The sequence below is a fragment of the Empidonax traillii genome, unplaced genomic scaffold (assembly GCF_003031625.1).
Source record: "Empidonax traillii isolate 1590-97213 ecotype Southwest subspecies unplaced genomic scaffold, ASM303162v1 scaffold351:size1117198, whole genome shotgun sequence".
NCBI classification, from domain to species: Eukaryota; Metazoa; Chordata; class Aves; order Passeriformes; family Tyrannidae; genus Empidonax; species Empidonax traillii.
The window spans coordinates 812797-839794 of record NW_020955544.1 but is presented as its reverse complement, the minus strand read 5'-3'; the positions used below and the strand labels follow the sequence as shown (position 1 = coordinate 839794).

Here is a 26998-nt window from a genome sequence, read left to right as displayed (position 1 = left end):
GATGGTGATAGTAATCAGGAGTATACCATCTTTAGGAACCTGTTAACCTGTGTCTTTTGTGCCAGAAATCTGCAGAGTACCATGAGTTGGACTCAAGAAGTTGGCAGGACTGGCAGACCAGACAGTCTTGGTAGAGGAGGCTGAGCTTCAGGGAGGTGACACAGCTGGCTGAGGATGCTGGGGCAGGTCAGGACTCTGTGAATGGGGGTGCATAAAGGTTGATGTTGGTAGGTATGTGCAGGTACTTATCAGAGGGTTTGTCTCCATCCTTCAGGGATAGTTTCTGAGATGTACAACTACATACTTGAAATTATATTGAGTTACTGATCTACTGTAATAGAAAACTATTTTAAAACTAATACATTTATGTTCTGCAAAAGCATCTGTAAAACCACTGTCCCCTAGTAAAGGTTTTCTGTCTCAGTGTGCCACATGCGCCTTTGCGCTCTCCAGGTCTGAATCTGGCTAAGCATTCTGTAAATATTATCTTACTATTAAGGGATGTTATTTATTAATAGCAAAATCAAACCAATGCCAAGAGGGCCCTGTTTGCAGGTATCCCCTCTGTGCAGGCCGCTCTCCAGATATGAAATATGAGAATGTGCCATAAGCCACCGAGTTTGGGCGTGTGGATTTACACCTTGTAGCAACGCTGTGGTAAGTCTGAAGACAAATGCTCTTACTGAGCAGCATAAATAGAGATGTGACAGTAGCAAAATATGGTTTCTCCTCTCCAGTATCCTCTCTACGGAGCTTGGAGTGGGATGTGGGGTTGGCCTTGAGGTACTGCTGCCTTTTGGTACCTACATGGCTTCTGAAATTTGTGAGATTTCAGGAATTTAATGTCCCTGTACATATTTGTTTAAATATTAACAAAGATTTTCATTTAGGCGTATGACTCCAGCAGCTCGAGCTTTATGGTAAGCTCTTCATTTAATGAGCTTCAAAATAAAAATGCAAGAACTGCTGACATGCTTTCAACCATAGGCTAGATGGTAATTGTCACACTAATTCTCAAGCTCTTTATTATCTTATTGTCTTGGCATTACCTTATATATATTACTGCATAGTTAAATTTATATTTTCATAGTAATTAAATAGCATTTTATTAGCCTATATCTTTTTCATTGCTTCTAAAATCAATTCTCGTTTGAGATGCTGAAAATATGACTGAGACTTTAACGAGGAGGAATTGTTTAGCATCCTGACCAAAAATGAGTATTTGAGGCTAATACAATTTAACATCTTTAGACATCTAGAACTGAAATTCATGTTAATGGCAATAATGTTCTATGCCTCATTATGCTTTCTGTCAGTGACAGTGGGTTAATAATGCCCAAGATGATCTCTTCAAAACATTGCTTTCTTAGCATTAGCATTGAACATTAGCGTCAGAAATGTGGCATTTTTAACTGCATTTGGAAGTTACCAAACTTGATTTATGGCAGGGATATATTTCTGCAGTGTAAACTATTTTCTTGCTTAAAACTTGTATTGCATAGCTAATTTTTGCTATTGCAGTGACACTCTTGTTATGCAAATCACGATGACAAGCAGAAAAGTTGGGCAGGGGCAGGTAGGGGATTTCTTCATGATGGTGCTCCTTATGCCTGCATAGGTTTGCCTCTCTTGCTGCAGGTTATTCTTGTTCTTTCTCCAGTCTGAAAAAGACCGACTTTCATCTACTTTTTTAGGTAGTATTTGTCCTTTATTAGAAATTCTTTGGCAATGGATTATACGGAATCAAGGGGATTGCTTTGTCACCACCAACCTCCCATTCCCTGCCCCCCTGGCAGCACTAATGGCCATTAGCATTAATTATTTAAAGTTCCTTGTTTTGCACACAGAAAGCAGTAATCAATGTTCAGTGCCAGGTACATGGTTGTGTACCCTCAGACTCTGGCACTTTACCTAAACCTCATCTTTCAGAGTGTCTGTTTTCTTTGATACAGCCTTTGGTTTTTATTCAGCATGTTGTAAGCGCTATTTAGAAAGCTTGAGGGTTGGGTTTTTTTCCAGGCAGGAACATTTTCTCTGTAAATGTTAACCTTATGACACAGCCTGAAATCTTTTTCTTGTGTTTTTATTCATCTCCTACTAATTTTCAGCAGTTGTGCATTGTGGGCTGCAGACAACATAATGGCAAAACCTAGTGGGTGACCTTTCCACTTAGACTCACAAATGCCTTATTGTGCTGTTGGATATAGATGGTCCACAAGGTGTCCAGTTTGGAAGTGTTAAGGAATTGTAAGAAGTGAAGATCTAGACACAGCTGGTGCAAAATCACCCCAAAAATGAAAAATGTTGAGTAGTAGCCACAGGTGTTTTAAGCCATAAATAAGATGCTAGTCTGGCTTCCAGACTGTCTGTTAGCAATTCCAGGAACCTTTGTCCTGTGGGTGGATTGTGCAAACTGATATTGAATTGTTCCAACTTCAGTTGAAATCCCATTGAAACCTATACTTTCGTGTGTATGTGTGTGGTAAAGAGCAAAGTGTTCACATCAGCTGAACTCCATGTGTCCACGCTGTTCAGATGAGTTGACTGGACAACTCCTATGGAGCCTGGAGATAGCTCTTCCTTAGGATTCAACTTGAGATAATTTTGATCTACGTAATCTCTAAAACGTGGGACTGTGGAGGAGGGCACGTTGTGTCTGGTGTCCATTTAGATAATTTTTGAGGAATTATGGCCTTCTGAACTTTCACCAGAATCAGGCCCAGGCTGTGGTGTGGGTTTGTAGTCACACATTGCATTTGTATATGCTCAGCAAAGCAGAATTTACCATGTGATGTGTTCCCATGTTAATTAGGATGCACAAAGACAAAGGAGATGAGAAAAAGTGTTCCTTTAAGAACAGAGGAGCATTGCACATTAGAAACAGCAACACTTGGGGTCACAGTTTTGTCCCATGTGTTCTTCCCTGAGCTCATTGTAGGTAGGGTTAGGGACCTTACAGCTTCCCAGCTCCAAAAGTTGTACCACGTAAGACTGAACAATCAACACGTGCCACATATGAAGGAAGCTGAGTGGAGGCCTTAATTAATGGACCACTTTGCTTGCAACCTAACACAGTGTCACGCAACAGAAATGCAGCTCCTGATGGGTAATGGCATTATGAGTGCCTAAGTCATGCTACAAAACTCGCTTAATGATTTGCATTTTTTTACCCTATGTTACAAAATGTAGTTGAGCAGATGGATGCAGCCAGCTGTACATAGAGCTTTAGGGAGTACTGGCGAGAAAAGAGAGAGGGTTTTGTTAAGATAAATGTAATAATCTCTGTGATAATTAGTTTAATTTAGATCCCTGCATCTGACTCATTTTTGACTAACCTTGTATGAAGCCTTTCTTGTCTTGCTGACGAGTCTGTGAATTTAGTTTGATTACAATCCCTTTTTTTGTTCTTGTGGATTGCTCACTGATCACTGATATTTTTCATTAAGCAGTTGCTTTATTACATTGTTATTTAGAGGGGAGTAATTTGTGTTTTCTAATTAATTAAATTCCAGGCACATTTAGTAAGTAGCTACAATGAGCCCATTCAAGGGGTTTTAGGTCATATTGACATTGTTTGCCAGATGTGCTTGTTTGTTTTCAAACACTGTTAACTCTGTGATGACAACAGCCCCATTCAATTGCTTGACTTTTCCACCTTCTCTGATCTTCATCTCCAAAACTCCACATTTCAGGTAGTAGCAAGAGGTGTCCATAGGCAGCAAATCACAGAGGAATTATCCTGTAAACAGTGTCAGTGTAAACTATTACTATTCTAGTATCAGAGCAGGGACAAGCCTTTTGGCTTCTCTTAGCCAGGGATGTGAAGCTATTACTCCAACCACGAAAAAGCTGGACAATGCTAGAAAGATGCAAACTGGGTGTTGAGTCCATGCTTAGCCCATTTACCTCTGAAAAATTTGTAGTGAGGCTTCAGGGGAGAACGGGCAGCCTTGGGAGGATGAGCTTCCAAGCAGGGCATAGCGTGAGCAGTGATGAGACACGTTAATGGAACCAAAAGATGGATATTGTAATTCATAGCTGTCAGTATTCCAGATTCATAGGCTTGGGCAATTTCTTTCCCAGAAGCTTTTTGGAAAAGCTTGGCGTTTTCTCACTAGTGGTGCTCCCAGGATTTGGGGGTTATTCAAGCTCTTCGTGTTCATCGCTGTTAAATACTGTATCCATTCCATCATCTGAGCATGAAAACTACCCATTATACCTATCATTTGCTCATTTGGCCTGCTGCGTCAAGAGCTGGAGTTCTGAAATGAGACCCTAATTAGATGAATAAATAACATTTTCACAGGGAAATGTGCAGGCAGGTTATTCCCCTGACTATAAACTTGTCCCATGAAAAACTACAGACATTTGTTAACGTGTTCTGCAGTCACTTATTTAGGTGAAAAGTCATTTATTGCTTGTTCTGCAGCAAAGTCTGGCACAGAGCAGTGACACTGTAAGATACACTCGCCAAACAATGGTCTTGACGTGTTTTCCATTATTTTTCAACTATTTTCCATCTCTTTGGGGTCAGAACAGACAAAATTACTGACACATTTAAAGGAAAGGTTTGTTCAGTAGTTCATACTTATTAAATTTTAACGTTTAATGTTTGTGATGCAATAAACTGAATTCTGATACAATATGAACCAACAACCCAGCTGCATTTCCAGTTTTTATTTTGAAGGGAGCATTTAAATTGCTGTAATATCTTTTCTGTCTCATGCTGGTGTGTTAGGGGTGCCTGTGTGCACGAGGATCTGTTCTAGCTATTGATTTAATAGGAAAGAGCATCTCTTGGAAAGGGAGAGTAAACGTGTGTGCATGCATGTGGAAGGAGGTAGAGAGAGAAGAGAATCTGTGTGTTTATCTCTGTGATAAATGATGCCTGTTAAAAATGGGACTTGCCATGAACATTATTAGTGCTTTCCTCTTTAAGTGTATTATATAAACACAGTCCCTGTCAGCAAAAATGAAGCTGCAGTCTTGATTGTTTCGTTCAAACAGTTTTGATGTTTCATTGTCCGTCGATCAATCAGTGCCTGGAGGGATATCAGCTATTGGCTGAGAATGCATCAGTGACATGCAGAGCACAGATATTCCTCAAAAGCTTGAAAATATTTCATTTTAAATCCTCGTTGCAGTATGCATTCCAGTCTGAGAGCAACAGCAAAGTGAGCTCTGTTTATTATTTTTAATTGTGAATCTTCCCTATTCAGAACTAACATCTCCCAAATTACCTTAAAATAGGCATCTTCCTAGACAGATCTGTAATTCACTTGCTTCACTTATTCTCTGTGTAAAAGTTAGATGAGGGCATGGGTTTTAGAATAAACAAAATGCATAAAGTCAAAAACGTAATGCGGCATAAATGCCACATAAATCACATGCTAAAGACAAAAGCAGATTTCAAACATCTGAATTGCTGAGCACTTAATGTGCAATGTAATCTATGTTTAGGTTTATGTTTGTTTCTGGAGTGTCACACAGAGCAAAATATGGGGAGTTTTCCTCTCTTCCAACAGTTACAGAAAAGGGAGGTCTTGGGCATTCTTGCAAAAGGCACAAGAAAGAGCTTTTCCTGCATTTAGAGGTTAACCCCTGGACAAGTGTTTCCTTGCTGCTGGCAACTGGGCTATATGCACAAGTAGTTGATTGAAATCTCTCTTGAGTTGTCTTGCTCATTACAGAGCGAGTAAGAGGCTGCTTCAAAATGCAAAATTGTCCTTGAAAAAACCTTCCCTGGTGCCCTCCCAGTTGTTTCTTCCTTTACATCAACTGCAACCTGTGTAAACTCCCCTTCTCCAAGCTCCCGAGCTTCCCCCCCAGGGGTCAAGACATGAGTAGTGCTTGTTCTCAAGCCACAGCTCTCTGAAATTGTTGCTAACAGATAAAACCTCTGGCTTCAAAGATTTACACTGAGGATGGAAAGGAAGGAAAACGTGTTTTCTCAGTAATATTCACATTTTTAGGGATAAAAGCTTATTCTTCCTCATGCTTTTGTTTTCCTTTGCCCAGCCCCGCACATCTTGGCTCAAGCCCGTGCCCGTTTTCCTGTTCAAAAATCGATTTCTGGAGAAATACTTTTTTAAAAAATCAACCTGTTTGCCCTGCACCTCCGCGATTGGTCCGATAAAATCGCCGAGCCGATCGCGTCAGGAGGAAAGAGCCTCGGCTTAATTGTGAGCTAAGTCTCCCGTAATCCAGGGGAGCATTTGAGATTCTGCCCGAGCGCTGGGTTTCGGCAGCCGCTGAGGGCTGTGGGTTTCTCTCCCAGCCTCCCGGCTGCTGCAGCACAAGTCAGCATAGCTAATGCAGATAGAGCTCTCCCCCCGCTCCCGTCTCTCGCTCGCTCTCCCTCTCCCTGTGCTTTGATTCGATATGAACAGACTGGTAACTCCGATGCGAGAGCGAAAGCTGACATAACTCTGCAGATGGCTACGTTCGGATGATACACCTAGGGATTTTTCTTTAAGGGAAGGTAACCTTTAATGCTAATGTTTATTTTTCCCTTGTTGCCATTTTTCAGGACTGCCGGTCCCAAAGAAGAGCCCAAAGTCGGTAAGCACTTTTCAGCTACTATTTTTTGTCTGTTTGTCTGCTCTGAAGGGGAAAGGCACGAGTTTGGCTTCTTTGCTTTGTGGGTCTTGATTGTTTTAAGTTGTCTTTCTGTTGCAACCGTGATTACCTTGCACGGCTCCTGCTGCATGGGGAGATGAGAGAGGAATGCAGTACGGAAGGGGGACTTGTTTGCAAATAAAGCCTTAGGTTTACAGATCCACTTCCCTGACAGATGAGCTTCTCTGTCGTTTAACTTACCGAAAAAAACAGCTATTGTTTCCTTTTGGAAAGATGGGAGGCTCCACCTTCTTGCCAGATAGCAATTCCTGTCGGGTGCTCATAAGCACCAACCTTTTCCATTAGCTCCCTGAGTTTTCTTGAGTACCCTTGGCTGAATTATTAACGGAATGGGAAAGCATGCACCTTGTCAAGAGAGACAAAGCATGAACGGAGCATGATTACAGTTCCCAGGGAATACAGTCAGCTGTCTGGGTGCTTGCTCTGGAGGCATTTTTGTACTGAGCAGGACTGTGCTGCAGGTGTGAGATTCCTTATTTTTTAAAAAAAGCAACAATAGAACAGTATTTTCTTGTCCCCTCTTATCTTATTTTCATGTAAAGCTGTTACCTGGATGACACGTTAGCTAGCGGCACGGAAGCCGTGATCTAAAGTATCTCTAAAGCTCCATGCATGATATTATGGGAGAAATTAATGTGCTATTTGTATGCAACAAAAAGAAATGTTTTATTTTTAAAGGAAATGAAATACTTAAAGCCTGAAAGTTTGCAGTTATCTGTTGAGAGTGAGGGAAAGACAGAATTCTCTCCCAGGAGCTTTGGGGAAGCAGAGCGAGTGAGGTGTTTACTGTGTTGTAAGATGGTGTGAAACTTCACCGACAGTCCCCAGTGGGTGCCAAAACCTGCAGCTGGGCACAGCCCACCTCACAGACCTGGGCAAGAGGTTCACGAAGAGGCTGAGCAGAAGGCTCTTGCTTTTAATACAAGCTCCCTGTTCATCCAAAAAGAAAGCCCTGAAATAATTAATGTGATTCTGATGGCTTAGGGCAGCGCTGATTAAAGTCATGTGAGCCCAGGCCTCTACCATTGTCAGCTCGCATTAATGTTGGGAGGCAGAAGTGCGGAGTGTGCTCCCTCGCAAATCACAGTCCTGTCAGACCCTGCGTGCTCGTTGCTGTCACACCCGGGGATTATTCCAGCCTTTGGAAAAACAGAAGCGAGTGTGTAAAATACATACGTGTCTGGCACATTTCTGTTCTCTGCCTCCACTTCTTGCCCTGGTCAGAGCAGGATTGGCTGCACGCGATCCAGACTCCCGACTTCTGTCATTAAACCAGCCCTAATCAATGAGTCTTGGTCTTTCCACAGCCTGGAGGCTCCCGCTCTGCCACACGCACATTTGGCATCGGGTGAAGTGGGATCGTGCTGTGTCAGACACCTCTCTGGTTGACAGCTGTGCACCGTAAAAATCTGAGCAGCATCTAAATCCATGTCAGGCTAATCCTGCCTTGGTGAACAAAGAGGCTGCTTACAAACAGGTGTAGCTGTGCAACAGCAGATTTCTCCTTACTGCTTGCTTTGAGGAGCCTGTCAGCCTTGGGAAAGCAGTTCTGTTCCCTCGCATGCCTCTCCTGAGCCCTCACACTTTGCTCTAGGGTCCCTTCAGTAATTTTTCCTGTGGTCCTAGGCGGTGCTGTTGCCTCTAAAGCACAGGATTCACAAAGAGCAGAGCCTCCTGTTCCCCCTGCCTGCACAGGGGATCGTTGGCAGCAGCAATTAGCAGCGATGTTGTGGTCTGCCGCATTGTGTGGCAGCTTTAATGACCGAACACTCCTCGGAGGGCAGAGCCGAGAGCTCAGCTGAGCCGGTGCAGCCACTTCTTCATCCCCAGGCGTTGGTGACACGCAAGGGTTGAGCACGGAAACCTGGAGCAAAGTGCATCGGGGCATCCGTGTGCAGAGGAGGGAATTGTCCCCGAGGCTCTCTGGGGTGGATTTACACGAACTCCAGAGCTCACATGGCCAAGGCGATGGTCAAAAGTGGGGAAGTGGTGATGTAGCAAACACTGTCCATCCTCGGTTTGTTGAAGGGGTGCTGCTCACCTGAAGGGTGAGGGGAGCCCAACCTGATCCTCTTGGCCATGAAGATCCCCTCATGGCAGGTGAGAGCCAGGCCTGCCCCACTGTCACACTCCCGGGCTGGGACACCATCTCACTGAACTCTGTGCCAGTGTTTCCCATGGATGCGCTGAATCCCAGGGACTCCCAGTTTGCTGCTGCACTGGCAAGCGAAGGGGTGAATGTAGGTGCTGCTGGTGGAGCCTGTGCCAGGGGCTGTCCCCAGCACTGCACAGCTGCCCGTGGGGCTGAGGGAGAACATGCTCCCATTTCCCCTGCAGTGGGAATGGTTTTCCAGCATTACTTGTTTAATAAATGAGCTGCAGCCAGGGGGCAATGTACATCCTGGCAGGGAGCAGTGGGCTTGATCTTAACTTGTCCTTATTCTTCGTTTCTTCTGCTGCATCAGGGAAGTCACGACTCAGGTGTCTGTCCTCTTCTGCTTTGCTCAAGAGATGAGCCCTCTCTTGTTACCTCCTGTCCTTTCCCAAAGTTCAGACACCTTCCCAACTTTCTGCCAGCAGCTGCTCTCTCTCAAGCAAGTCCTATTTTTAGCTGCCAGCCCCAATTCCCAATTCCCAAAAGGCCATCTTCAGGGTTTTTGGTGCTGCCTGGCTGTGGGGAGGTGTTTTAGCCCCTCGGAGAGGTTTGCTGGGGCTATGATGCAACCTCAGAGTATTTTTTTCCTGCTCAGTTTTCTTGGGCTGTATTTCTCAGTCCGTGTGTATCTTCTGATGAGCTTTACACTTCTCAAATTTTAAGGAGAACTTTTCAACCTTGGGGAAAGAGCCAAATTAGTAAAAGAAACCCTTTGTGGCCATACATGGGACTGGACATTTCCAAGTTCTTTATTCTCTATTCCCCCACCAAAGATATGCTCCCAGCAGTTCTCTCTGCTGCTCACTTGTTTTCAGTTTCCCATTGATTCTTTTTTAGATGAAAATGGATAATATTTTTGCATTGAATGGCCAAGGAAATAACTTTTTCAGTGTGCAAGTTGTCTAGTATATAAATTTCCTCTGGAATTATCGTTTTATAACATAGATAAAACCAAACTTTTTTTCCTTTTTTTTTCTTTTTTTTTTTTTTTTCCTTGTTGCTTGCATCAGAATACTCCACAAGGGGGCAAAGATTCCCATTTCCAGCTCAGTTTGCTTCACTACCAGGACCAGTTTCTCCAAAATGCTCTAGAGCACAAAATCTGCAGCTAGATCATCAGAAGACAAGATCACTGCAGGGGGCAGAAAGTGCTAGGCTCTTCAAAAAAATCTAATTTTTTTGTTTTGGCTTTAAATAAATACATTGTCAGCATAGCTGAATTGCAGCCAAAAATGCAATTCCTCTGCACAGCCTGCCCCTGACAGGAGGTGGAGAACCCATCCTTTCACTGGCATTATGCTCATCTCTCTTGGGAAAGTTCCACTTGCACCAGGACACGAACTTCTTTACCTGAGAAGTCCCCATGGGAGGGGTGATGCAGTGACCAGGATGGTCAGACCCCTGTAATTCCTCATAGGGATGATGTGCTGAAGCTGCTACAACATGTGGAAAGAATTTTGGCCCCAAACCTTTTTGGCCTCCTCTGGTGATGTGAAAGTCAATAAATATTGTCTTGAATTAATTTAATTACATATATGCATTATTACTGTGGTTGAGTTCCCCTTTTTCTGGTCCCCTCTTAAACTCCTAAACAGAGATGTTTCAGGCTTTTTAAAGGAGTTATTTTTTGGGAAGACAACTTTCCCTCTGAAGAATTTTTCCCTTATTTCTTGAAAAATGTCTGTGTATTTGCAATTGAAACTGTAGTTTCATTAGAGATGGTTTTGCTTGAGATGTGCTGACACTTCCATTTGCAACCCAAATACGAAACGGAATTCATAGTTTGTTTAAAATTTAAACCTTTCATATCACAAAGTGAGAGCACTTTCTGAAGTTGGAACTTTGTTTCTTTTTAAATCAGAAAGTTTTCAGAGAGTTCTCACTGTTTCTCCAGAGGCTGAATAAAGCTTCACACTTCAGTCCCTGTACTCCACATTCTGTAACCCAGCTATTTCCAGTGAGATTGGCCTGAAGTTTCACAGGATGCTTGTAGTTATTTTAGTAGTTTGGCCAAACAAACAAACCAATCCAGATGGCTGGACTGAGAGATGTAAAATGTTTCTGTATTTTTTTCCAAGTTACAAAGGAGTGATTATCCCCAGCATAGCTGTTTTAAAATGGCTTAATTTAAAAACTGAAAGGCTGTGTGTGAATTAGCTTCATTTACCACTTTAAAAGCTTAGAATGTTGGAAATTGTTTCAGATATTTGTATTTGAAAGTCTGGAGATGAGTAATCACAGCAGGTATGCTTTGTTCAAAATTGCTTTAAAGGACAAAGGCAATTTCATATTCTAGTTGATCTTTTGAAAGATCTAGTCTGTCCTTTAAAAGATACTGGTAGTGGATCAACAACTTGAATGCAAGACTGAGAGGTCAAAGTCATTTGGGCTGTTGGAAATGTTTGGGTTTTTTTCCAGTGTAAACCTGAACTATGTGCAACTTAACAATAATATAATCTGTTGGGATTTTTTCAAGACTCAGAAAGGGGGCGCTTTGTATGGTGACTTTCTCCTCTGTAATTAATTCAACCCTCCTATGATGGAACATTGGCTGCCAGGGGTTCCCTATTCAGAGTGAAGCAAGGAGTCCCCAGACCTGTGGGCACATCAGCCCTCTGTGCTGCTCTGCTCTGTGTTTGGTTGGTTTGTCTGCCCTGCTTGGTTTGCAGTAAAGAAGTCCCTGAAAGGAGAGACTTCTGTTGCAATGTTTTCAGGTATCCTCTGTCAGGTAAATTTCTCTCTGAGGTTTCTTGGTGCCAGGGACTGACCCCTTTTAGCCAGGAAATAGTGGAAGTAGGAAAAACAACCTATTTTTCCATACACAGTTCCCTGTGTCAGAGCAGGTGGGAGATTGGACTGAACCTTGATGTCAACCCAAGGTCATCTTAAAAGAGCTTTGAAAAGCATTTGCTGAACAGTTTGGGGAGCTCTTGTCGGGGGCAGATTTTTCTGCATGTCGAGTAGTACAAATTCTGGCACTGCAGATGTGACTCGTGCTTCATTTCAGCATGCTGTTGTGAGTTTGAATTAAGAACTGTGTACCCTGCTTAGCTAAATAGTGAACAGGCAGAACTCTTGACATACTGCTTTGGAGTAAGCCCTGAATTTAGACAGACACATTTTTTCCTGTTTTAATATACTCAATTAAAACAGGGAAACCAAACTGCAAATAGACATTTTCACATTTGTGAAGGTCTGCAGGAATCCTGTGGATGCTCTGGGAAGCAGAGCCATCAAAGGGATGTTGTCCAGCGATTTGTGGTGTGGGGGCTTGAAAGAGCTGCAGAGGAAAAGTGATCTTGCATAGTAAGGTCTGTGCTTGAATCTGATTCGGAGGGACAGTTTGAGTTTTCACAGCAAAATCTGGTAGTTTTTACTTTTTCTTTCAGGGTCAAGTTAGACCATAATGTTATCTGAGTAGAAGGTTGATGAGTTTTTCTACCTTAATGCAGGAAAAAACAAGTGCACTGAAACTAGTAACCTCTAGTGAGATTTGGATCTGTCTTATATATGAGATGGAAAAATGCATATTTTTTATGATAAGTGACTTTGTTTTGCAAGTCTCTTTCTGTCAGTCTGCCTATCAAAATCTGTCATCGAGGAATTTAACTGTATCCAGCATTAACTAGCAGCAAAACCATAATTTATATATTTACTTATGTGCGTGCAGAAACCCCGATCAAAGAAGGGAGAAAAATTGATGGCAAACACCCACTCAAAGACCAATAACCGTCTGTTCTCTCTCTCTCTCTCTCTCTCTCTCTCTCTCTCTCTCTCTCCACTCACTTTCCTTCCTTACAGCAACCACTTGAAAGGAAAGACAGCCAAAACAGTTCCCAGCACAGCGTCTCCAGCCACCGCAGCGGGCACACCGCGTCCCCCGTGCACAGCACGCAGGTGCTGCCGGACTACAGCGCCGCGGAGGCACCGCCTGCGGACCAGCCGGACACCTCTGGGCAGAAGAAGCCAGATCCGTTCAAAATCTGGGCCCAGTCCAGGAGCATGTATGAAAGCCGACGTGAGTATATGAAGCAGGTGTGGTTGCTAAGGGCTACGGCTCTGGCAGCTGCTGCCTGTGTATTTTCTTTGCAAGGAAATCTTTCAGATTTCTGTTGAAAATGTAAGGCTTCGGTTGGTTAGTTCGGTGCCTGTCAGTGGTGGCTACTTGGTAGAGCTGCGGTCTCCTCTCTGGTGAGGACTGAATTTAGATCATGCCTAGGAAAGGGCACATAAAGCTTGATATGAAAAATCCCTTTAAAATTAAAGACCGTCTTTTCCCCTATGTTTTTTTTTTTTTTGCTTTTGAATTAGGCCAAAGGAGAATTTCCAAGTTTGTTATCTAGATCCTAAACTCTTTTTTGATGTTAAAACTCATTGTCTGATCTGCATAGGAATTTCAGTGAGGAAGGGAAGTAATTAGTTTGCTGAAATTCATATCAGATGCTTTTCAGCCTCACCCCGGGGAGGAGAAAATCCAGCTGAGCCATTTTACTTTGACCAGAGTGGACACTTTAGCAATACAGATATCAAATGCATATTGTAAGTGGCTTTTATGGCAATTAATAATCTGCGTACTTGGCTAATAGTTCAGCAGGGTTTTGACTCTGTTCCAAGACTATAAATATGGTTTCAGTCAGCTTCTTCTCTGCAAACAGAATAAACACATTGGCTTTGCTTTAATTGCACTGCTGAAGATGATCAAATTTGTAAAAGCTTCTTTGAGAGTTAGAGTATTAGGTTCATCTTGAAAGGCAATAGTAGCTTTAGTTACAGAAAAGGGAGTTTCAAAGTCTTCATTCTGTGAGAGTATTACCTGCAGCTGGACTTTAATGTGCTAACTGGAAATTGGTAAAACCAGTATGAAATGAATGTTACCTCGGAATGAAAAGTGGAAGGACTGTTTTTTTCTGACCAAACGAATCACTTTGAAGTCTTATGTCTTGGAAAAATTAAATCATGAGTCACAGTTTCTTGGCTGAAGATTCATCTCTTTGGATTGAATGTCTCAGCAATGCAGTTTGTAGGTGTCTCAGCTTCTGTGCACTGCTTCCCTTCCCACCCCTTCCCAGGGTTTAGGTGTGCCGACCCTGCAGGCTCTTGGGCCAGGTCATGCTGATCTGTGAGTGCAGTGACAGAACTTGTATGAACAGCTTACTGAAACAGGAAAAAAAGGCAAGAGCTGAGGGATGGTGACTATTCAGCTCTGCAGAGCTGTGGGCAGAGCTCCTCCTTCTCCTGAGCTAGTGGACAAGGCCGAGGCTGTTCCATGGCACTGGCATTGCCAGTGCTCAGCTCGCGTGGTTCCCATTGGCGCTGTGCTGGCATTGCCTCTGACCCCCTGCAGCTACTTAGCTAATTTCTAATTAACTGTTTAACTCCTTCTAATTAGTCATTAGTATCAGCTTAGCAGCCTTAACTCCTAGCAGCCTTAACTCCTAGCAGCCTTAACTCCTGCCTGTCTTTCCTGATAAAACCCAAGACTGAGCTGGAGAAATCCTGAAGTGCACAGGCAGGCAGTTGCCCTTCTGTGTCCGCTTCTAACCCCATGTATTAAATCCTCCCTCTTTCCTCGATGGCTGCAGTTATCTTGTACAAGTTTTATCCTTGTATGTGAATAGAGCCCTTCAAGAGGATGTTTCACTGTCTCTTGGCCAGCTGGTTTTCCACACCCCATCTTTCCCTGTGCCACAATCCTCACTGCTGGGCCTGTTGCTAGACTGAGATCTGCTACACCCCTTCAGCTTCCCTGTCTCACCTTTCCGTGGTCCAGCATCTCCGTAGTGGTGTTGATCCTCTTCTACTGCTTCAGTCTTTGTCTCCTGCCTCTTCTGCCAGATGAGACTTGCAGTTTGAACATTGGTGCTTTTCTATCGCCTTTTCATCCCCATGCCCTTCCTTTCCAGGAAGGTGTTTTCTGAGGTTTCTTGATTTCGTAGGTAGAAGGTTTTGGAAGAGTGGGCAAAGTGTGATATGGTCATGTCTCCTTGTAAAGTCGTGCCACCTGAAGTGTCCAAGAGCCTATGAATTTCCAACCCTAAGCTGGAGTGAAGCACATTCCCTGGGGATTAACCTGCATTCTTAGCTAGTGACATCGCTTTGCTGCGCCTAATGAAATGTGAAGAAAAACGGAAAAGATAAGTGAAAAATGGAGTTGGACATACTCTGTCTCCTGGCATGGTCTGATCCCATAGTGTGACTAGTGGTTTTATTCAGAGATCCATGGTCAGCTCCTTCTCCTTCCCTCAGTTCTCACCAGTCTCATAAATGGAGGCTGTGGTTCTCAGCTGAAACCTGGGTCTGCTGCCCTGGGAGCTTGCGGGGGGCACCGTGTTTCTTTCCCTTCGTTATGAACCTGAGTCATCCCTTTGAGACTCAGTTTCCAGTGTTACCCAAGCACCAACTCTGTGGCTCTCTGATCACTCACAGAGAGCTCTGCTGACACGGAGCACCAGAGTGTGTGGTGGGAGAAACCATTCCCTGGGCACTCCAGTTTCGCTCTCTGTCTGCTCCACAGGTGCTGTTCTTTGTGTTTGTACCCAGCTGCAGTTCAGTTTAACCCCTGTGCCACCTTTGGCTGGTGGAGATACAGTGATATCATTGCTTCCTTCTTCACTTGAGCACTCATTCCCTTTGGCTTTGGGTCTGAGGTTAGCATCTCCCGTGACATCCATAGCTCTGGGTTCTAGACGAGACTCTCTCTGCAATCTTCTGATGAAAGTGTGAGCAGAACTGAGTGAATGCCTAATGTACAGCAGGAGGATGCCACCCTAGTGCCAGTGCTGAGGGTGGCTGATACATCCAGTAACTGGGCATTTCGTGGGTGCTGAAATCCCCCACTCCCCGAGAAGGCCCAGCTCAGCTCTCCCAGATACCCAGGCCAGGGCTTGCTCTCTGTTGATTGCTGACCTTAAATTTCAAAAAGCCAGAAAAGGATTGTGAAATGTTCTTTTGAGAGGCAGGGTTTTGAACCCTCAACAAGTGGACTGAAAAACAGCAACAACCCTTTGTGCTGAAGTGTATGATGAATTTTAAAAGCACAGAATTTTAGAGCATTAGATCATCTTAAGTGTTTTATTTTTTCCCATTTGTGAAATTGTTGAATATAAAGAGAACATAGTGCAATTTTTCAAGTGCAGCTGACACAAGAAGATGAATTCATTAGCCCCAGCCCAGACAGATTTTTTTCATCTAAAAATAATAATATAAGTAGGTTTTATTCAATATATGAATTTGTCGTCTCCAGGATATTTCTAAGAAGTGCTGAATCCATAATGAACACCTACTGCCTTTTTCTCTGGGAGTGCATCCCACTGTTACTAACATTAATAATAAGAATGTAGACATGGGAAGCACAAGCAACATTTTAATTTTTCAGAATTGGTAAAATGCATTCTTTTTCTATCTGAGTTGTCTTTGGATCAGTATTTCATTAAAAAGGACTGTGTTTGCCTTATGTGACCTATCTCACTGAAGCCATTGGTAGAGCAGAATTATGTTCAAAAGCACCAGCTAACCCATAATTGTGTTAAAAGCGTGTGGTGTTTTTTTTTTATTTACCCAATGCATCTTAATATCAGGAAGCACTCTAATTCTGCAGGGGAGAGCCACAGATGTTACCTGTTTAGGAGAAGAAAAATAAAAATAAGAAAAATTAAGCCAGAATTATAACGCAGAGCTAAGCAATGGCTCCATCACTGTGTCTGTACACTGGCTGAGTGGCAGCAGATGAGAACTGCAACTTTATTCCACAAATATGGGTTAAAGTTCCTTCACGTGCAGCTCCCCAGGGTGAGGGGATCAGCCCTGCGAGGTGCTGAGTGCTTTGGCTCCGGTCCAAGGAAGCTTATTTTCAAGCTGTAAACCCAACGGGGACTGGGGATGCTTTAAGGCTAAGGCTGAGCTCAAATGCTCTGCTGCAATCTGGCCCAGAGTTGCCAGTCTTTGCTGGATTAGGACATTTGAGAATAGCCAGCTTTGTGCTGAGCGAATGTGAAAACAGATCATTTTGGTGGCGATAACAAATGCACTCTTTGCTGGTGCTAAGTTTTAGCTGCCTGAGCTCCTCGTTAAGGGTAACTCATTGCTGCTCGTGGGAGTTGTGTACATGAATCAGAGAGAAGGACAAACCCTCAAGGTTTAAAAGCTGAAGCTGTTCCAGGATCCGGGAATGACATACACGAAGAGCACTCAGTGAGAGGAACAGCAATTGAATGGCTTAGCAGAGAGCCGCAATTCTAAAAGCCTCTCACTGTTTTATTGAAATATATTTTTATAATATGCTTTTTATTTTTCAATGTATTATTAAACTTCCTTTAAGATTAACGCAATCTGTTGTCAAATTTTTCTCATGTGGCCTGATTGCTTTGCAAAATACCGTATCCTACATATGGCCATCTGTCAAAACAGCAGTGACAAAATGAATTAATCTGAATTGCAGATGTGTTAATGAATCCCTTTGAAGGGCTTAAGCATTTAATTAAAAGTAAAGCAGAACATGATAGATAATTTTTAAAGCTTTTAAAATATTCTAAGTTATCATTAATATTTGAATTTTATTTTCAGGCACATAATTTGTTTGGTAGGATTTTTCTCTCCTCAAATCTAATTAAAATAATACAAACAAGTCTTGACCCCGGTGTGTAGTGTTCACTCACCAGCAATTACATAGAATTAAAAATATTTGCACAATGATACAAACATTAGGTACTTTCTCCCTAAAATAGAAAAGAAAAACACTCTCCAGAAATTGCAGCCGCCTTCTGATCAGGCTGACTTTCAAGATGATGGTTAATAAAAGCCCTTTGGTAGGGTTATGTCCTTTTATTATATTAATAGTAGACAAACAGTTACAGTCATACTCTTGGGCACACAGATGTGTCCATGCCCTTAGGGAAAGTCTTGCTAAAAAGGACCGTAGTACTCCTAGTACTCACAGCACGTGTGAGCAGCGGAGGGAGGGAGGGAGGGAGCGGGGTCATGGGCAGGCTCCATGACATCACTCAAGGCATCACACCCTCCCCAAACCTCACTGGCAGAGCATGGTCATCTTGTCAAGAGTGTGCTGAAGCCGTCTTTCAAAAGCTTCTCATGCCACCAGAAGGATTGGTTAAAAGGAGAAGGCAAAAAACCCCTGGAATTCTCCTGTATTGGGGTAGTGTAGGAACCTCCTGAGATTTTTATGGCTAAATCGCAGGACTTGTCAACTCTGAAACTCTCCAACAGCTTCAGTGAGACTGTTCACTCTTTATTTCAGACTTGTTCTTATACACTTTGCTGAATCTGGGCCTTAAACCTTTTATACTTTGCCAAGCTATGAGTCACTGAAAGTGCTGCTGCTCAAATGAGCCAGTGACTAAAGCAAACTCATACTGATCATTCTTGAATCCATCTTGTGTTGAAACTGATGTCACATTGGGCAGATTTTTCTTTTACATAACATGTAAGATAATTGTTAAAGTTTGTACAGGAAAGTTTGATTAAAATTACCTCTAATTAGACACTGTGTTCATTGTTCATCACCACATCATTAGAATTTCTTTTAACATTAGGAAAAGATATTTACATTTGGAAAACTAACTGTGTCATGAAAGTTAATTTTTTTTTTGTAGCAAAGTCTATTTAAGGTGTTCTTAAAGAAATTTTGCCTCTGAGGAGAAAAAAGAGGTTGTCTAAATATACCTGCATGCATGTGCATAAACATATAAATTCATGTGTGTTTATTATATATTCACATGTGCACAGTCATGTGCAGATAGATGTGAAATTTAGTATGTCATAATCCATAGTAGCTATAACCTTAACAAATTATGCATGAAAGCCTAACACGATCCATAAAGTCACAATTACTTAAATGAACTAACAAGAAAGCAGATACGTTAAGCTTTGCAAAATTGTAAAATTAATATTACAGCTATGTCACCTTCGCCTGCAACTGGACTGAGCAAGGGTGAGAGAGAGAGAGAAATCAATTCCACGAGTTTTGGAGAATGTAAGACTGTGCTGGGAATGTATCTGTGTCTTGTGATGTCTTGTTTTGGTGTCATTGCTGCTCTGTGGCGGGGGGCTCTTCATCACCAAGGGAGTCTGGCAGGACCATACGCCAAGGTTAGCCACCAAGGTGCAAAGTCTTCGCTTTACTGTGTCCTGGCTGGCGGCAGATCTCGTGGGCAGTGGTGGGGTGGGCGTATCATGGTCCTGTTTCCTTCATGACTTTGCCCACGTGGCTCATCGTCGGGGCTGCGTCCCTCACCTCTCCTTCCATTCCTCCTCATGGCCCCAGCAGAGCTCTTCTTACCGCTTTTGCAATGTTCTCCCAGTGCTCTGCCTTCATTTCAGACGAGCAGACTGGCAAATTTTAGCCATTTGGGCTATACACTTGTTTTATCAGAGTCAGACAGGCTTGAGATCAGTCAAGGTTCAGGATTGCAATGAATGACTCCTAGAGGCCATTTTTCATTCATTTTCAGCAGAGTTGGAGCACCATCATTTTTCCCTTTAAGTAGGGAAGGTGGTTCCTCTGAAGTGCTAATGAATAATGGGAGAACCAAAAATAATTTTCCAGTATGGGACCTCGGGGGGGTCCCACCTCATCTGCGCTGAAGCACAGAGGTGGATGGGTGTTCTGGGCTGTGCCAGTGAATCACTGTACTGCAGAGCCGGAGCAAAAAGTGGTAAAAGGAGTTTTGCTTGGTCTGTATGTGTAAATGTGTTTTGTCTGTATGTCTGTCATATCTGTGTTCCACCTCTCTGTAATCCTTCCAGTGGAAGGAGCGTTACATGAATGAACTGGCTTCTTTGGGGGATAGACTTTTGTTGTTGCTTTGGTTTGACGCTGCCGGTCCGGCCGGGCTTGCTGTTCCCTCCAGCAGCATTAATTGTCTTGCTGGTACCCAAACCAGGGACATACGGCATCGTTCAGTGAGACTGGAGAGCTGACAAATGGGAAGGTGGTGAGAGATGCTGAGGAAATGGGCTCTGCTGAAGCTCTCTGCAGAAGCCACTTTACCTCTGACAGATCCAACACGCGCTATTAATTGGCTGGGGCCAGCCTTTGCCAAAATAGCCTGCGAGGGGCTGGAGAGACACTTCCGAGAGTGTCTGCCCGTCACGCTCCCCTCGCTGAAGGCAGTGACAAACACCAATTAATTCGTGGTCTGAATTCTGCTGTTGTGCCACACGTCTGTAGGGTGGAGAGCTGCCTTCAGCCAGAACAGATGAGCCACGCAGGCGCCCAGTGTGTTCATCACCCGACTGCTCTGTAATTGTGTCTGGACAAAAATTATTCTCCAGTTATTTCAGTAAGGGCATGGGTCTTAAGCTTAGTTTATAACTGCAGGTAATTAAAGTGTGAAAAGATTCTATATAAAGCCAGTTTAAATGAAAATATCAAAGCAGACATCTGTACCTTACCGCCCACCTATTCATTTAATTTTTAGTATTCCCGGATCTTCAGTTCATATTATATTTTAATCCTCTTGAATCATTGAAGAGAGACCATGAGAGCTAACCAGAAGTCTTAACACTGAAAAGCACAAGACTAGACCCAAATTTTTGCACAATAGGCACAGGCAGTGTAAAATGCAATTAGGGCCCAATCTGAAACTCACTGATGTCAGTGGAAAAGAACCTGCTCATAGATATAGAAAACTAGATGATATTTCATTAAATGTGCTGCATCCTGTGTCTGAGTAGGCAGTTATTTAAATCAGATTCCTGAACGATATACTTTGGTTTCTTTACTGAAAATATAGGCAGCTGGCTGGTAATGGAACAGCTTTTTATTATCATTAATTATAAATTTTGGGAGGGGATCATTGCAAAATTAGTCAATGTTACAGATACTATCCAATAAATATTAAATGAACCTGAAGTTGTCTTCTGATATGATTTAATGTTAGCAATTAGTTTTGCATTTTTTAAAAAGGGATGAAAGCAAGCATGAGTAAGTTAATATAAAACATTACTGTTCAACCGCGCTTCAAGGTTAGTACTTCACTGTATGTAATATTCATTGTAAAAACCTTGCTGGTGTTCCATACTAATGAGTAGGTGAGGTTGGGCTTTTTTATATTTCCAGCTTGTTTTATCTCTTCAGTGGTTTTGCAGAGCCTGTTGTCAAGCAAGTGAGAGTCAGGAGAGCTGCATTGTTTTGAGTGGAGCTCTTCTGATTTACAACAACTGGGGATCTGTCCCATTGTTATTTAAAGCAGTGTTAGTAGAAAGACAGAAAACTATGCTTGGGAAAGTTAATTAAACAGCAGAAGTCATAACAAGTGGCTCTTTTGTCTCGTGTGAAAGAGGAGACAGCTGTATTGTTTCTGGCAGAGTAATTCTCTGTTGTACACATTTATTTATTGATGATTTGGAAGAAGCTCTTGCTCTGGGTAATGATGCTAATATTGACAGAAGGAGATATTATAGTGATAAACAAATGGAAGTCACAGTTAGACACCTAGAAAGTAGAAACCACTGCATAATTTTTAGTAGTGATGGAAATAATAATCCTTTAGTATATAAAATTGTGTTTGTGATATTGTCTGAAAATTCAAGACCACCTTTTTGAAGGTTAAAATTCAGTAGCAGATCCCCCTATACATACATCCTAGTAGTTCTGATTTGGGTATAAAGGTGTAGTTTTTTTGATAAAAACATTACAATTTTTCTTCTCTCCCTTCAGTTCCAGATTACCAAGAGCAAGATATCTTTCTATGGAGAAAGGAAACTGGTTTTGGATTTAGGATTCTAGGTGGAAATGAGCCTGGAGAACCTGTGAGTATCATGTTTTAACTCACAACATCTTTCAGAATCACGACAGTAGCATGTATAGATGTGCAGAACTGAGCTGTAGCATTACTGTTAAAGTAACTAGTTGACTATATATATCCTGCAACTCCTCCCCACCCTCCCTTCAAAAAAACCTCCAGAATTCCATAACAGAAATGGGTTTGTTTTCTCCTTCTACTTTTGTTGTAAACCAGACGAAAACACATAAGTCTAAAATTGCCTGGATACTGAGAAAAGGATGTCCTGGTCAGATTTGCAAGTATTTTGATCTTAGAATGCCAGGTTCTCTACTTGCTCCATCCTCCTCTCAAATTCACTCAACTTCTTTGCCATAAATCCAGTGCCTGTGGGAGGTGTTGTCCTTTCACTTGCTGCCCAAGTCACAGCTAGGTAGTGGCAGCGTGAATTTCCACGTTTTTTCCCTGCCAAAATTATTTTGCTCATTTATGGGAAGAGAGTTCATGAATTCATCTCATGTTAAAGTAACTTCACAGAACTCACTGATGATAAACCAAGACTGAGTTGGTGGACAGGCGAGCAGTGCCAAACTTGTAAACCCTAGAGGCAACTGAAAGAGTAACTCAATCTCAACTTTCCTGACAAGACCCTCAGTGCTTTTAACCATCTTCCTGTCTGGTCATTCTCTGGTTGAGTGAGTTTCCCAAGGCTGTCTGTCATTAGAGTGAATGGACTGCCTAAAGAAACAAGATGTCAATTTATTACAATTCCATGGTGTGGATGCATTCACATAGAGCTGCTTTCACAGGAGCAACTTTCCTGACCAGCAGACAGTTGTCAACAATTTCATGTCCCTACTAAATTGGGTCTAACTACAAGTGCCCCTTGCTTCCAGCTGGCTGTTGGGCTGGTTCTCATTTATCTCTCTTCCTCTGCTAATTCGACAGATTTACATCGGTCACATTGTACCGCTGGGTGCTGCTGATGCTGACGGCCGCCTGAGATCGGGTGATGAACTGATCTGTGTGGATGGGACGCCCGTTGTCGGGAAATCACACCAGCTTGTCGTCCAGCTTATGCAACAGGCAGCCAAACAAGGTCATGTCAATCTGACCGTCAGGCGCAAAGTGGTTTACACAGGTAGGCTGCAGTGTCGCTCTGCAGGGCTAGATTTTCTTGCCAGGCTCCCATCTGTTCAGCAAATGGTTTAAAGGGAAAAAAAACTTCTCCTTGTAGTACTGGGAAAACTCAGGGGATGTGTTGTTGTTCTTACTCTTTTGCCTGTCTTTAGTCTTTTTTGTTCTTGATCAAATAAACTTCAGGTGTTTTTTTTTTTGCAGTCAAGACTCTCTCAGTCTCAGTTGGATTTCCTGGTCTCTGTGAAGGTTTTGGATAAAATGGGGAACTGTTTGGTTGCAGCATATCGTTTTTAGTTTGACTTATACAGCAGCAGCACTGTGGCTGACTGCCTGTGTTTTCTGTTTACTTCCTGAAATAAACGTGCTGCCTGATAGTCACCTTTAAACTGGGAGTGAGGGAAAAAAGCTGTAGAGTCCACAGGAGAGGAAGGGAGGGCAGTGGTGTGTGGTGGCTGCTGCCCCAGGATCAGGGGAAACTTCAACATGTAGTCAACTAACTGCAGGATGGAAAACTGTAAACACTGTTGGTCCTGGTGGTGCAGCTGTGCACTTTTGTTATCAGAGTCATAGAATGCTTTGGGTTGGAAGGGACCTCAAGGATCATCCAGTTCCAACTCTTCTGCCATGGGCACCTTCCACTAGACCATATTGCTCAGGTCTAGAGAGGTTTCTGTATGCTGAGTTATGCTGGGCATTGTGCACACACTGCACAAGTGTAGGGTCTAAATGGAAAAAAAAAGGAAGCTGGCAGAAAGACAGAGATGCAGAGAGAAGCGACACTGCCTGGTGGCACCCAGATGAGTGACTGAAAAATGTCCTGATAGCAAAGAAAATGGAAAACCTGAGCATGAGATTTCTAAATGACATGTGACCTCATGCTTATTATTGGAGAGTAACTTTGGGGTGTTGCCTCTTTCTGTGTGAATCCCTTAGGGGACTCAATTGTGGTATTTGGTATATCTCACTTATTCAGAAAGAAAGGATATTGTGTAGCCTTTCAAGTTTAGTCATCATCGGATAAATAGGCAGCCATGTACCTTAATCTTAAAGAGCATCAAAATAACATTCAGTTTGGAAATGAGGCCCTCATTGGAGGCCCTCATTGGAAGTTAGGACTAGAAAAGTACCTCTAAAATAGCTCTGTATTCTTATCCAGAACTGAGCTCTTTCTGCACAATATTAAATGCTCACTTCTCATTTTTTTCCTCCTTCATGTTGTGGATTAAACACTAGGTAATGTTTCTCTTCTGACAGCCTCTCTTTAATTCCTGACTAAGGGCTGCCAATGTGAGAGAAGTTTTAGGAGAAGAGCTTTGGGAGGAAGGGGAAGGGCAGCTGAATTTTGGTGTTGTTTTTGTGCGTAGATTTTCTATGCAGTTTTACAGCCTCCAGGCTGGAAATTACCATGAAAGATTTAGATGCGTGAGATCTCTCTTGGTATTTCATTCAGAGGCATGTTACTCCAGACCGAGCTATTTCTGAATCATTTCAAATGTGGACACTTACTCTAGGATAAATTATTCAGAATCTCTTCTTTCACCTTATATTTGCAGGCTTTTAAATTCCGGTATAACTTTGTAGAGAAGGCTGTTGCTGAATTTTGGTCCCTTGTTCCTCCTGTCAGTAGAAAAAAGATTGTTCACCTAAATGGGTACTCTCTGTCTTGAGATTCATTTAGGGGGAATTTTATGCTCCTCTATTCTTAATATGTAGAATACTATATATTTAGTATATAAGTGCAGGCAGGACTTCTGTCCAAGGATATTTTAAAGTCTGTTTTCTTTGGATCATGATTTTAGAGGATTAGATTTTGTTTGCCATGCATTTTCTTGCTGTTGCTTTTAAGATCTTCAACCTAATTTTGATTCACGGAATTGGAGAAGTGACCTGATTAGTGGAGGCAGCCATTCAGCAGGGACAAGTGCAATATGCTGCTCTCAGCTGCACAAATGGGCTGCAGAGAACAGGCTACGCAACAAGAAGTGGAAGCTATTGTGGGCCATGAGCTTTACACTGAGGTTGGCTCAGGTGAAGGAAAACACTCTGCTGGGACGTAGGCAGGGGGGAACTCTCCTGATTTCCCAGCAGATGATGGCTTAGTGCAATATGGTCCAGCACTTCAAGAAAGACATGTTTGAGTTGGAGAGAGCCCAACTGGAGGGAGTCCAGAGGACCAGGGAGACTAAGGAGAGCTCTAGAAAACATGGTCTGTAAGGAAATATTGAACAAATTTGGATTCTTTAGCTCAAAGCAGAGAAGGGGGAGGGAGTATTGAACTCCCCAAGACTATAAGAGGCTGCTGCAAAGAGGAAGGGAACAATATGCACTCCATATGCCTGTTAGATAGCACTAGAAATAATAGCCTTATGTTGCAGCAGGGAAGATTTAAGTCCGATATTGCAACCAATAGATTGCCTGGGGAGATATTTAACAACTGATTAGACAAACATCTGTCAGGACTGACACTAAGTATAGTTGGCCCCCACACAAGCAGAGGCTGGACTAAGTGATTTTTTTGAGACTTCTTCAAACCTTGTGGTAGCTGATTACATTTTAAACTAATACCCCTTCCAATTTCAGTTCCTGTTAAACACTTGTTTAATGTTAATGTTAACAATGTTTAGTGGTTTCCCTATCTGTGCCAGTTGCTGATAGTTGCTGGTTCTTCTGTCCGGAAAAGCTTGGTTCACAGGTTGTTTTGCTCGTGTGGGGAATTGTTATTACTTAAGATCCCATTAATCAAAGGCAATCAGTGCTACCTAACTGATAGCACTGAGTTTAAAAATACACGGGTGTTGTGATGGATGTGTGATATTACTGTGTCTCCTCGTGGCTTGTGCAAGTACATACAACTGTAGATACATAACTGAAGTGGGGGTGTGATACCTCAAGGAGGCATCTTTCAACTAATGTACTCTAGGTTTAAAATGCCACCGAGCACCCAAGCACGCAGCACTCCACTGGTTTCCCCATCCTGCTGCTGCAGTTTGGCAGTGAAAGGCTTTGGCTGCATGACCATACACAGGAGAGAGTGAGCACGTGTGGTCAGTGCCATCACTGAACAGAGCTATTGGTGGTGACATCCGAAAGGATACAGAGCCCTTGCTCCTTATGGCCGTGATCTGTAGACTAAAGCAGGTGATTTTCTCCTGCCTTTTCCCTCGGTAGAGATCTCTTTTCAAGCACTAAATGGCGCAGCTAAATGCTCAAACCCTCTTTTTTCCCCTCCTCCCCAGTTCCCAAGGCAGAGAATGAAGTCCCGTCCCCGGCCTCTTCCCACCACAGCAGCAACCAGCCGGCCTCGCTGACGGAGGAGAAGCGAACGCCGCAGGGCAGCCAGAACTCCCTCAACACCGTCAGCTCGGGCAGCGGCAGCACCAGCGGCATCGGCAGCGGTGGTGGCGGGGGCAGTGGTGTTGTCAGCGCCGTGGTGCAGCCCTACGATGTGGAAATCCGCCGCGGCGAGAATGAGGGGTTCGGGTTTGTCATCGTCTCGTCCGTGAGCAGGCCCGAGGCGGGGACGACGTTCGGTGAGTCGGGGAGTTTTTTAAATGCACCTCGAATGAGAGGCAGGTTGGAGGACTTGCAGCACAAGGGAGGCGAGTGGGGATCTGTTTAATTAAAAGTCGTGATTGTGCCCCAATTTATGTAATTAATAGCTTAATCGGAGGCAAAGACTTGGTAGGTGTTTACCTCCTGGGTTTTGTTCAGCACTGAGTCGAGAGAAGCAAAATGAGAAAGCCCAACCTGAAGAGGAAAAATTGCCACCAGTGGCAGTTGCTGATGCTCGCTTTCTGGGAGAGCCTTTCTGGGGTTTGCTCTCAGAAGAGCAGCTGGGGATCCTCGCAGTGATGCTGTTTGCTAGTGCGGAAATGGAACAGGTGGAATGAAATATGTCTCCTGATGGTGGAATCGAGCCAGTTGATTTAAAAGCAGTAATGCTTAAACTGATTAACTTCTCTTTGGCAATCAGGGTTATTCTGATCCTTATTATGGAGTGAACATGCTGATAGATGGAAAGTTTTAATTAATAGTGCTAGCTGGTGAGACAGAAAGTGCAGAATACTGTTAAAAAAACAGGATTTTTTTTTTGACCCATTTCACCCCTTCCCAAATCCATTTCTTCAGAGCAGGGGGAAATGAAGTATATGCAGTGTCACACACAGTGTCCTGCCCTAATAGAGGGTGGTCATGGTTTCTGTTTGAAAACAGTCTTTCTGCCAGGCAGACACTCATTTCCAGGTGTTGCTGCAAAGGAGATGTGTGTAAACTGGTTTTGCAGGTATGCCCATAACTGCCTGTTGAGCAGAAGTGTCATTGCAAG

General features: G+C 43.1%; 1 protein-coding gene across 2 annotated transcripts in view; it reads left to right on the top strand.

Annotated features, from left to right (window-relative positions):
* The window catches only part of MAGI1 (membrane associated guanylate kinase, WW and PDZ domain containing 1), a 285249-nt gene that overhangs the window by 242739 nt on the left and 15512 nt on the right, over positions 1 to 26998 (top strand). The window contains exons 13-18 of one of the 2 annotated variants that reach the window (XM_027892425.1): positions 6530 to 6561; positions 12596 to 12812; positions 18705 to 18782; positions 21471 to 21562; positions 22483 to 22675; positions 25911 to 26204. In XM_027892425.1, the coding sequence (XP_027748226.1) occupies positions 6530 to 6561; positions 12596 to 12812; positions 18705 to 18782; positions 21471 to 21562; positions 22483 to 22675; positions 25911 to 26204 (906 nt within the window). The remainder of the gene's footprint in view (positions 1 to 6529; positions 6562 to 12595; positions 12813 to 18704; positions 18783 to 21470; positions 21563 to 22482; positions 22676 to 25910; positions 26205 to 26998) is intronic. The other variant, XM_027892426.1, reaches the window with a different exon arrangement.